General features: G+C 45.0%; 1 protein-coding gene across 2 annotated transcripts; it reads left to right on the forward strand.

Moving 5' to 3' along the window:
* Positions 1-491: 491 nt before the first annotated feature.
* LOC144717615 (C-signal-like) lies at positions 492-7,258 on the forward strand. Of its 2 annotated transcripts, XM_078593117.1 has the most exons (4): positions 492-642; positions 3,538-3,943; positions 4,226-4,394; positions 6,533-7,258. In XM_078593117.1, the coding sequence occupies exons 2-4, from the start codon at positions 3,587-3,589 to the stop codon at positions 6,817-6,819; spliced, it is 813 nt and encodes a 270-aa protein (XP_078449243.1). In that variant the 5' UTR covers positions 492-642; positions 3,538-3,586; the 3' UTR covers positions 6,820-7,258. The 2 variants fall into 2 exon arrangements, with proteins under 2 accessions (XP_078449243.1, XP_078449242.1); XM_078593116.1 differs by lacking the exon at positions 492-642 and having other exon boundaries at positions 1,571-3,943.
* The last annotated feature ends 3,296 nt before the right edge of the window (positions 7,259-10,554 follow it).

Below are 10,554 nucleotides of genomic sequence, written 5' to 3' on the forward strand. Positions count from 1 at the left end.
TTTGTGAAGGTGGTGGTTGTGCTGAACGACAAATAAAACTGAATTACGACGTTTTCCTTTACTTATTTTCCGGTACTTTATTTATTGTTTGGTATTTGAAGAGTGTGTGTGTGGTTTCTGAAGCCAGGAAGGAAGCGACTAAGCAACGCCACCAGACGACCGAGCATGGAATCTGAAGAGTCAACACTCAGGGTCGCCAAACATAGGTTTGGAAGCTGTGGGACCGCTTGACATCCGACGGAAGGGATCAATTAGGAATTCACCCTCCTGCAATAACCATCAAGGACAACGGTGGTAGTCAGCGGACCGTGTGATCACACAGGGAGCTCAGTTTGACACACGGGGATGGGCTACGTGGTATTCCAGCAGAGACACTCGCCTTTTGCGTCTGGCTCACCACTCGCAACGCTTTCGGGTGCCTCGCTTTGCCATTTGCGGGCTCCGTGCCAATGTCACGTCACCCTTTACATAACGCGCGCGTGACTTGAGCTTACACAACCGAGTTACGATCACAATTCGCCTGCCCTGGGAAGCCGCGCTCGTAGCTTGCCACAGAAGGTACAATTAAGACCGTCTGGCTCCGCCGTGGAAGAGTTCAAAGTGTCGGCGGGGGGTCTTTGGGCCTCCCTCGAGTGGAAGTGGGTGAGTGGGAGTGGGTGGGTGGGTGAGTGGGAGTGGGTGGGTGGGAGGGTGGGAGTGGGTGGGTGGGTGAGTGGGAGTGGGTGGGTGAGTGTGGGTGGGGGTGGGGGTGGGTGGGTGAGTGGGAGTGGGTGAGTGGGAGTGGGTGGGTGGGTGAGTGTGGGTGGGGGTGGGTGAGTGGGGGTGAGTGGGAGTGGGTGGGTGGGAGGGTGGGAGTGGGTGGGTGGGTGAGTGGGAGTGGGTGGGTGTGGGTGGGTGAGTGGGAGTGGGTGGGTGAGTGTGGGTGGGGGTGGGTGAGTGGGGGTGAGTGGGAGTGGTTGGGTGGGTGGGTGAGTGGGAGTGGGTGGGTGTGGGTGGGTGAGTGGGAGTGGGTGGGTGGGTGAGTGAGTGTGGGTGCGTGGGTGTGGGTGGGTGAGTGGGGGTGTGGGTGAGTGGGTGGGTGTGGGTGGGTGAGTGGGAGTGGATGTGGGTGGGTGAGTGGGAGTGGGTGAGTGGGGGTGGGTGAGTGGGTGGGAGTGGTTGGGTGGGTGAGTGGGAGTGGGTGGGTGGGGGAGTGGGAGGGTGTGGGTGGGTGAGTGAGTGTGGGTGCGTGGGTGTGGGTGGGTGAGTGGGGGTGTGGGTGAGTGGGTGGGTGTGGGTGGGTGAGTGGGAGTGGATGTGGGTGGGTGAGTGGGAGTGGGTGAGTGGGGGTGGGTGAGTGGGTGGGAGTGGTTGGGTGGGTGGGTGAGTGGGAGTGGGTGGGTGGGGGAGTGGGAGGGTGTGGGTGGGTGAGTGGGAGTGGGTGGGTGAGTGGGAGTGGGTGTGGGTGGGTGGGAGTGGGTGGGTGGGGGAGTAGGTGGGTGAGTGGGAGTGGGTGGGTCAGTGGGAGTGGGTGAGTGGGTGGGTGGGGGAGTGGGTGGGTGAGTGGGGGAGTGAGTGGGTCAGTGGGAGTGGGTGGGCCCCTTTTCGGCCAATAGTGGAGCGTGAAATCACATTGCTTGTGGGCCGCGCCTTTGCCATTCAACTATCTCGAGGTGCATTGTGAAAGTCCGCTTTGTTCATCAACCCGAGTTGGATGCCTGGCCACGGCTAACACGGGTGGCTGAACCGGGCTTTAAGAGGGGTGGGTGGGGGGGGGCTTGCTTCGTTAAACCGGACTGACCGGCGCGGTGAAGTATGGTCAACGATTCCCCACGACCGACCGACAGCGTGGAGAGGCCTTCGTTTAGTACTGTACTATGCAGTATGATTCACTGAACCACGACAAATCGAACCTGGACAGGCTAAATATTTCTACTCGGTGGACTAAGCAAGGCCGAATGTTTCAGTACGGTATTGTGTTGATTGAAAAAAAACTCCCACGACCGACAGCATGGGGAGGCTTTCATCCAGCAGTGGATTATTTAAGGCTGAATGTATTTACACGACAAATCTAATGTTCATTGCGGTTGTAAACTTACCCGAAACAGCCTTGCGGTTCAGTGCCATGCCATATGAGTTCAAATTATGTTCACGGTTACAAGCGTGGAGCGTGTGGGCACGGAGGAGATGAGTGCGAAAATGTTACCGTATTATCCGGATTATAGGACGCACACTCCCCACTGTTCTATGCTGCACTTGCAATCTGGAGAGTACGGTAAGCGTCTATGCCACTTGAATGCAACAAATTCGAGTTTCTGCGTGGATTCTGTATTACTCTAATTGATCGTAAGATGGTAAATGGAGTGTTTATGACGGTAATCCATTGATAGATGCCTCACTGATTTGTTTAAATAATGATCTGAACACGCTATTGAATATTGTGAAAGTGATGGCTCAGTATCTTGCAGAGACGTTGTTGAAATATTTATAAAGTGCATTGACACTTCATAATGGTCGCAGATGTGTAGAGGCATTGCATTTTCCCCCCTATAAATGCATCCCTATTATGTATATATAAACGGGCAGCCTTTATTCTTGTTTTTGGGCTGCTAAACGAATTTACTGACATCAAATTACAAGTGCACTGTGGGGAAGATTGCCACTTACGCATCGGTCTTGACAGCCAGTCACACGCACAGGACTTACTGTCAGCATCGTCATCTTCAGCCTTGTAGAACACCAGGCTTTGGAAATCCCTCTAGAGCGTTACGCATGAATGTAGAGTTGTTGGCCAGCATAATTTTCGGGGTGAGTAAAATTCCAGCGTTCTCTGCAATTCCTTCTGGTTTATCCATGTTGGTTATCAGAGGTGTGGACTCGAGTCATGCGACTTGGACTCGAGTCAGACTCGAGTCATGATTTTCATGACTTCAGACTCGACTTGGACTTGCCTCATCTTTGACTCGACTTGACTCGGGACTCGAGAGCAAAGACTTGAGACTTACTTGTGACTTGCACAACAATGACTTTGTCCCACCTCTGTTGGTTATACAGTCGCCAAAGCGGTGCTGGGATGTTGCCCATGGTGTAATGGTTACCACAATGGACTTGCAATGCAGAGGCCACCGGTTAAATATCCACCCAGCAGTATCGATTAGTACACAGTCGACCGGCAGGTCACATGTCGTGGGGTAAAGTGTGGGTACTTCCACTTCTTTAAAAATATATGGCCAGCATGGAAGAGGAGGCCAGATATTATCTAGTGGAGGCCCTTCTGCCAGCAGTGGCATAAAGAAGCCATTGCAGGGATGTACTTTTACCTTTCACCCTTACCTACTGGTTTGCGAATGAACACATGACGAGTAGAGAGATGGCTGTTGCTCTAACACATTTTCAGAGATTAACTTGGTTTCGTTGCAGAAGACATCACAAGAACATTGCACTAAAATCACAAGGTATAAATATCGATGGCCTTTTTCGTCAGCCTGTGTATCATGAATCCTGCATGATGTCACGGGCAATTGTGACTTACTGCTTGTCGTGATGTACATTCTGCAGCCGAGGAGCTGACTGACCCTGCAGGTGGAATTGAACATTGCGGGAGCTGATGGCTGTGGCATTGGTACAAGGCGCGAGCCGTGGCCTTGGTCTGGCTTTCTGCCGCCATCTCCTTGCACGGCCTGGCTTCGGCTCCCAGGGAGAAAAATCTCCAGTTGTCACTGTGATCGCCACCTGCCGAGACCCTGATGGTGCTCGTGAACTGCAGGCGCTTCAGCAACCATCTAGCTCATCTCACAGCCGTCTGCAGATGCTCAGGATGGACGTGACTCAAGAGGATGAGATCCGACGGGCGGCAGAGATGGTTACCCAGCAGCACGGCCGCGTGGATTTGCTCATTAACGTGGCTGCAATGCTTCACCCAGGCGGCAGGGGAGAAACGAGCCTGCGGGATGTGACAGCTGAGGTTGGCATGGCAGGCGCAGCATGTGGTGCTTAACTCATTAACTGTGCTCTGACGAGGGTTGCGCTGTAGGTGAGAGAATAGTATTTCAACGTGGGGGTTTTACGTTGAAAATAGAACGCTGGACAAGCTGCTTTAAAAGACATTGCTGATTTTGAGAGGTCATGCAGAGCAGACATTAAGTGATGTACATGTGGGCAATGTGATGGATGTGACATTTCACGCCAAGTAAAACAAATGTACTTTGTAAATGAATGGAAATTCATCTTTCTTTTTGACATTAAGGGGCTGACAGCGACTCTGGCTGTGAACACATTGGGACCCCTGCTCATGGCCAAGCATTTTGCTGGGCTCCTGCAAAAAGGGGGTGGGCACTTTGGGCGGCAGATGGGCAAGGGCCACAGTGCTGTGCTTGTGAACATTTCTGCCAGAGTGGGCTCCATCGGAGACAACGGTAAGCATTGGCCTGAGACACAGAACATATGCTTCTCAATCTATCATATTTTGACATGGCATGATATTTAGCAGAGCACTTAAATTAATTAATGAACAATGCGTACATTAGTGACAGCACTTGGCAGTACATGCCCTGCACATTAACATTATGCTGGGTTTTTTTTTGCGAAAGTGTGCATAATACCCAAATCTTAAAAAAGTATTCATTCTCTGGAGACAACATTTTCAGCGCTGTTAATTCGGATCTGATCCAAATGTTCTCCGTGACTAAATAACTACTGCCGTTCACAATAATAAAAAAAATTGGGAAAGCTCCTCAATGAGAAGGAAAAAAATATGGATATAAAAAAGCAGGATCAGCTGTTATAACGAAATTCGTGGATATGTATACCAAGCAGTTAAACACAACATAAAATACCTGAATTATGGAATGACGGCTTAATAATTCATAAATTCAAACAGGGACAAAACATTTGGATTATTATAGACCCATTAACTTATCACAAAAGTGTATGAAGATGTTAGGAAATCCATGATTGCCAACCAACCACATGAGAAAGCTGTATTTAAAAAAAATCATTTCATTTACATATACATCACAGATTAATATTGAAATAAATTAGCAAAACAGAAGTCAAGTAGGATAAGTTGGCTAAACAAAATTGTTGGAGGTACAATACTTTAAAAAATATAACTGAATAGTGGAATTATTTAAGGCAGGTCAGGGTAAACATTAAATAAGACGACTTAGAGCAGATTGGAATACTTTTAAAACTAAATTTGAAAATATCCAAATACCAAAGAATACAGTTTTAATCAATGTTGTACTCTCTGCTTTTATATATCTGAAGCATGACCAGAAAATGGAACAAGAGATGCAAATGCATATTGAAAGCATCGGGAGATGCATGCTAGCAATTAAACAAAGGCAGGAATGCATAGATTGGAGAACATGCAAATTAAAGACATTGACTGTCAAGAAAAGTAAGTGGGCTTGGATAGTATGTAACTTTGGAAGGGATACTGGCCGATGAGCGAGACTGGTGATAGAGTTCAAACCCAAAGCGGGAATGACCGAGTGGATATATTCAACACGGAGATGGAGTGAGATCAGCCCATACAGGAGCGTAATAGATTGTGGCATCGCTCGACCTGGAGAGATGGCATTGGCGAGGAAAGGCCTTATCATCAGCAGATAGATTAGGGCTCATAATGATTCATCTATATTATTAGTCGGTTGAATCTTAAAACATTTTGGAGTATGGTTAGGTAATTTATTTAATGGATCTTTCCAACCTATTCCATTCCAGTATGAGGGTGTATGGTTGTGGATATTTTTTTTACCTCACTATCAAGGCCACTACTTATTTTATATACAGTATGTGCTTCAAATCTGCCACCTATTGGCTTAAAAAGGAAATGCACCATCCGTCTGCAATGCTCATACATTTTTCGTATGTAATTACCTATGGTGAATATTTTTCGCTAAATTTAAAATTATGTATTTATCAAGGAAAATCCTTGCTGAGTCTCAATATTTTTTTCAGAGATCCAACATTTGGATCTTGAGCCAATTCATTTTGAATGATTGGAGAGAGCCTGAGCACCCAGAGAAAACATACATAGGGGATAATAATTAACAGACCACACAGAATGTTTGAATTTAGGAGTTTCCACAAATCTATGTTCCACCAACTCTTGCCTTTAAAGCGCTAAAATGTTGGGGTGCACAAGCACGCCCACTTTCAAAACATCCACACCTTAAATTTAGATTTAAAGCTTTCGTGACTGCAGGGATTCATCTTCTTGGTTCTTTCGGTAAAATCACGTAGAATGGAAATAATAAAATAAAACATCATAAAATAATTCTCACGACGTTTCGGCCACAATCTGTGCAGCACATCATTCAGACGCTGTCTCCCCGACAGACCTGGTCTTCACCTGAGGACGGCTGCATGCGTTGTGGCCGAAACGTCGTGAGAATTATTTTATCATGTTTTATTTTTATTATTTTATTACTTCCCTTCTACGTGACTTTACCGAAAGAACCAAGAAGATGAATCCACACCTTAGCCATGGGTGCCACCACAGTTGCATTCTTCTGCCGTTGACCCTTGTCATTTGTTCCGTATGCAGCATTGGGTGGCTGGTACAGCTACCGTTTGTCCAAGGCTGCACTTAACATGGCCACGCGTAACCTCGGCGTGGAACTCAGCCGCGGGAAAGGACGTGTGGTCTGCATCAGCGTCCACCCGGGCACAGTTGACACGGACCTGTCCCGGGCTTACCACCGCAACGTGCCACTGAACAAGCTGTTCACGCCTGAGAAATCTGTGCAGCACATCATGAATGTAGTGAACAAACTCGCCTTTGAGCAGACAGGCAAATTCTACGCATGGGATGGTACTGAAATTCCATGGTGACAGAGGGGAAGAAGATATTGTCAGTTATTACATTCTTTGCTAAATAAATGTGGCTATTGTGCTGGTCTGTCAGCCTGCTTAATTGCTTTTCAGCTATTCTAATGAGTATATATTATTTATAATAAAGGATTATTTCGACCTTTTGTATCAGACCACCATGAATAATCTTTCGTATGTGCTGAGTACAATTCCATTTTTATTGAGCAATCAATTTGAAATTTGACATTAAGTAATAAAGAACAGTTATACAGGATTTGGTATATTTCTGTATCAGCATGACACTGACATGGTACTTTCACAGCATTTTATGAAAAGAAAACCACATTTCAAGTGTCCATTGATTAAAGATGTGTGTTTACTAATACATACTGATGTGACTCCCAAATGCAAGTGTTTTTGCTGAAATATAAGAACTGCATATATAAAATGTTTTTTTTTACTTCGAGTGTGTATGTTTTATAGATGTTTTGTCTTGATTTTGACTCGACCCTCATTCATATTACACATCTGTCCAGTTGCAATATTGACCAAATCGACAAACATTTATTATTCTATTTGATGTAGTAGTGGAAATGTTACTATAGCTCTTTTGAGGTTTACGAACATGGGCAAAAATCTGAAGTGATAAACTTCCTCTGCTTCGAAAAATACCTCTTTATTCATGCACTAGGTTATGATTAGTCATAGATATTATGAATTAACATGCTTTTGTAAGCACTTAGATGATTTTTTTAAGAATACACAAATGTCATTGGATGGATCTGCATGACAACGTATGCAATTTGTTTCATGTGTAGTGACCTACTCAGAGACACTGGGAGTAGGAGGCACTCTATTATAGCCTTCACAAGGTACCAGGGTAACTACACTTTCAGCCAGGACAGCTAACAGACAGACTGCCTGACGAGAAGGTGAAGACGGTGAAAAAGACTCCAGTAGCCCAACGGGATTCCACTCCAAGCAACAGCCCTGAGCCTTTGCTCGGGGTCCCCTTTTATCCTCCTAGCGTGGCCTCGCTCTGCCCCGGCCACGCCCCCTTCTAGAACCTACTGGCAGGTTGCCGGGCTTCCCTCACGTGACCCCTCTATCACCTTTGCCCTACATCCCTCTTCCTGGCTTAACACGTGACCTGCTGACAGACAGGGCTGCCGCAACTGCAGATTCCCTTCTCTGCCAGCAACCAGCCCTATGCTACGTAGCGACCCATTCCATGTCACTGCACATGTAAACCATGTACGTATATAGGTTAATGTCCAATGAAGACTTGGGTAAGGCCTCTGGGTCAACTACATTAAAATTCCATTAGGTGTAATTACATGGACCATTGTCTTGTATGGAAGCATTAATTGCTGTAAAAGTTGTGAGTTTGATGAATTACACCTAAATCTTATTCACCAAAGCAGCAATTTTAACTGAATTAACTTTTTGAAGCTGGAGGGATAAAGCAAAACAATTTCATCCCATAGTATGCTAATTATTTAACTTATTATTTGCTGAGGAAATGTTTTTTTTTATTTAACTACTGATGAGCCTGTATGCCAAAACCGGTCCCGAGTCTTCTTGTACTAAACCAATGCTGACGAAATCATGCACCCTCTGAAGGCTGTGGGGCTGATGGGTTGCGTATGAAATGCTTTTATTTTTTATATGGAGAGACAATCAGAATTTTTGTCTGTTTATATTGTTACTTTTTGTTTGTGTCTGTTATCAAAACAAGAATAAGTACTCTGCAGATGTATGTCAAACTTCTTTCGCACCATACGTAGCCAACCGTGCAAATCGGAGGTGCGGGGAAAAGGGCAACAAACTAAATACAAAAAGCAGTTATAAATAAATGAGTTTTCCATCTAGACTTAAAAGTGCATAGCTCCAGTGGCTTCCTAATAAAGTATACATTGTAAGCAAGATGTGTCTTCCATCAGTACAGTATAATTAGCCATGATCATTCCACTGCTGGCTGAAGGCCTTCAAAGCTGTCACATCCCTCACGGTCCCGTGATGCTGCAATCCACCCAACACGTGCACACAAACCGCTCCATCTCAATCCTCTCCGGAGCGTACACTTCTTTGGCTGTCACCATCCCTTCCAGCAACGTGTCTTGCCCAAGCCTACTTACTTTTCGTTAACCTGCGAATGTTCTTTAATTTATCCATGTGTTCCCTTACCTGTAAGTGCAATCCCAAACACGCATTTCCCCATTCTTCTTTGCCTTTTGTTCCATATTGGTCACTTTACCAAACAGTATACATTGCTCAATAACACATACAAAATGTTCTGAAAAGTATTTAAATTTGTTCATTTGCATGTGCATATATAATTATTAATTTTTGTACGAAACGTTTGCTCTATCGCCCTCCACAAAAGCTCCCAGCCCATGTCAACCTGGTGCAAACCCATTTATTTTCATACGCTGGTGCAGTATAGGCTTGTCATTTTACGTTTTATTGGTTGGTGTGGTTAATAAACATGAAGGATATTGTTCGTTCTGCCAGGATGTAGTTGGTCATTTTTCAAAATGCAATTACTGTAGTAGTTTTTTTTTTCCTTCTACGTGTTAGATGACAGTGATGGTATGGGAGTGAGTGCTACAAAATTGTAATTGAACTGCGATTGTTTCCCCTGACGAAGGTTTACCAGATGCTTGCATAAAGTACAGTGCAGGATATGCAAAGTCATATGTATTAAGAACGTTCATATTAAATGTGCAGAATTATTCCTATACATTATGTTGAAGTACTAAGGAAACCACACATCCTTGTCGGTATCATGCCAGCTGCATTGGAATATTTTAAAAAGAACAATGTGTATCGATGTAAGAAAGGCTGTCCGTCACTTCTTAGATTTTTATGTATTTTTTATCACCACCCTCTAGCTCTTAGTTGCTGCTTCTCTTTACACTGCAGTTTGAACTTTTTGAACCGAATACACAAAGCTACCCCAACAATTCAGTATGGTAGGGATGTCTAGTAAATGTATGTCTTCTTGGTTCTTTCGGTAAAGTCACGTAGAAGGTAAATAAAGACAGCGTCCGACTGACGGGTGTTCTTCACCTGAGGACGGCTGCTTGCGTTGTGGCCGAAACGTCGTGAGAATTTTATTTTATGATGTAAATGTTTTATTATTTTATTATTTCCCTTCTACGTGACTTTACCGAAAGAACCAAGAAGATGAATCCCTGCAGTCACGAAAGCTTTAAATCTAAATGTATATGTGATGACTGTATAATACTCTTTATGGCATGATGCACTTTAACCTGCCACCATATCGTATCAAACACAGGTGTACATTCTTTATGGAAAAAAGTTCTATCCCAGTAGGGACAATGAAGCTATATTTTAGATCAAAGAATCAATACGTTTTGTATGCATAGCCAAGTACTGACAAGCAAGTGGATGATTACTCGTGGTTTGATGATTCGCACCACTGCGACTTTCAATCTGTCACGATGTAAGGTCCATGACTTGACTCAGTAATCAAATCGTTTTCTTTAAATATTGTGCAGCTATAGTGGAGTGGTCACGCCGACTCACGTGAACGCAATGCCACCTATACACTCCAGTCATACCCCGATGTACGTCTCCCATGTTCACGTCGTTTCTTAAATACGTCGTCACTTCATTAATACCACCACCTGATTTGCGTCGCCTCAATCCACACTCACGTCGCTGGCAGTATTGCGTCCTTTCTCGTACCCGTCGCCTCTCAAAGCCTTCTCCTCCCACCTTCCTGTAAAT

Source organism: Lampetra planeri, chromosome 4 (assembly GCF_965212315.1).
Source record: "Lampetra planeri chromosome 4, kcLamPlan1.2.h2, whole genome shotgun sequence".
Lineage (NCBI taxonomy): Eukaryota > Metazoa > Chordata > Hyperoartia > Petromyzontiformes > Petromyzontidae > Lampetra > Lampetra planeri.

Coding starts and splice junctions, on each gene's coding strand:
- LOC144717615 (XM_078593117.1), top strand. CDS start 3,587: ATGGCTGTGGCATTGGTACAAGGCGCGAGCCGTGGCCTTGGTCTGGCT. Junction 3,944..4,225: donor TGCGGGATGTGACAGCTGAG/GTTGGCATGGCA, acceptor TTTGACATTAAG/GGGCTGACAGCGACTCTGGC. Junction 4,395..6,532: donor GGGCTCCATCGGAGACAACG/GTAAGCATTGGC, acceptor TTCCGTATGCAG/CATTGGGTGGCTGGTACAGC.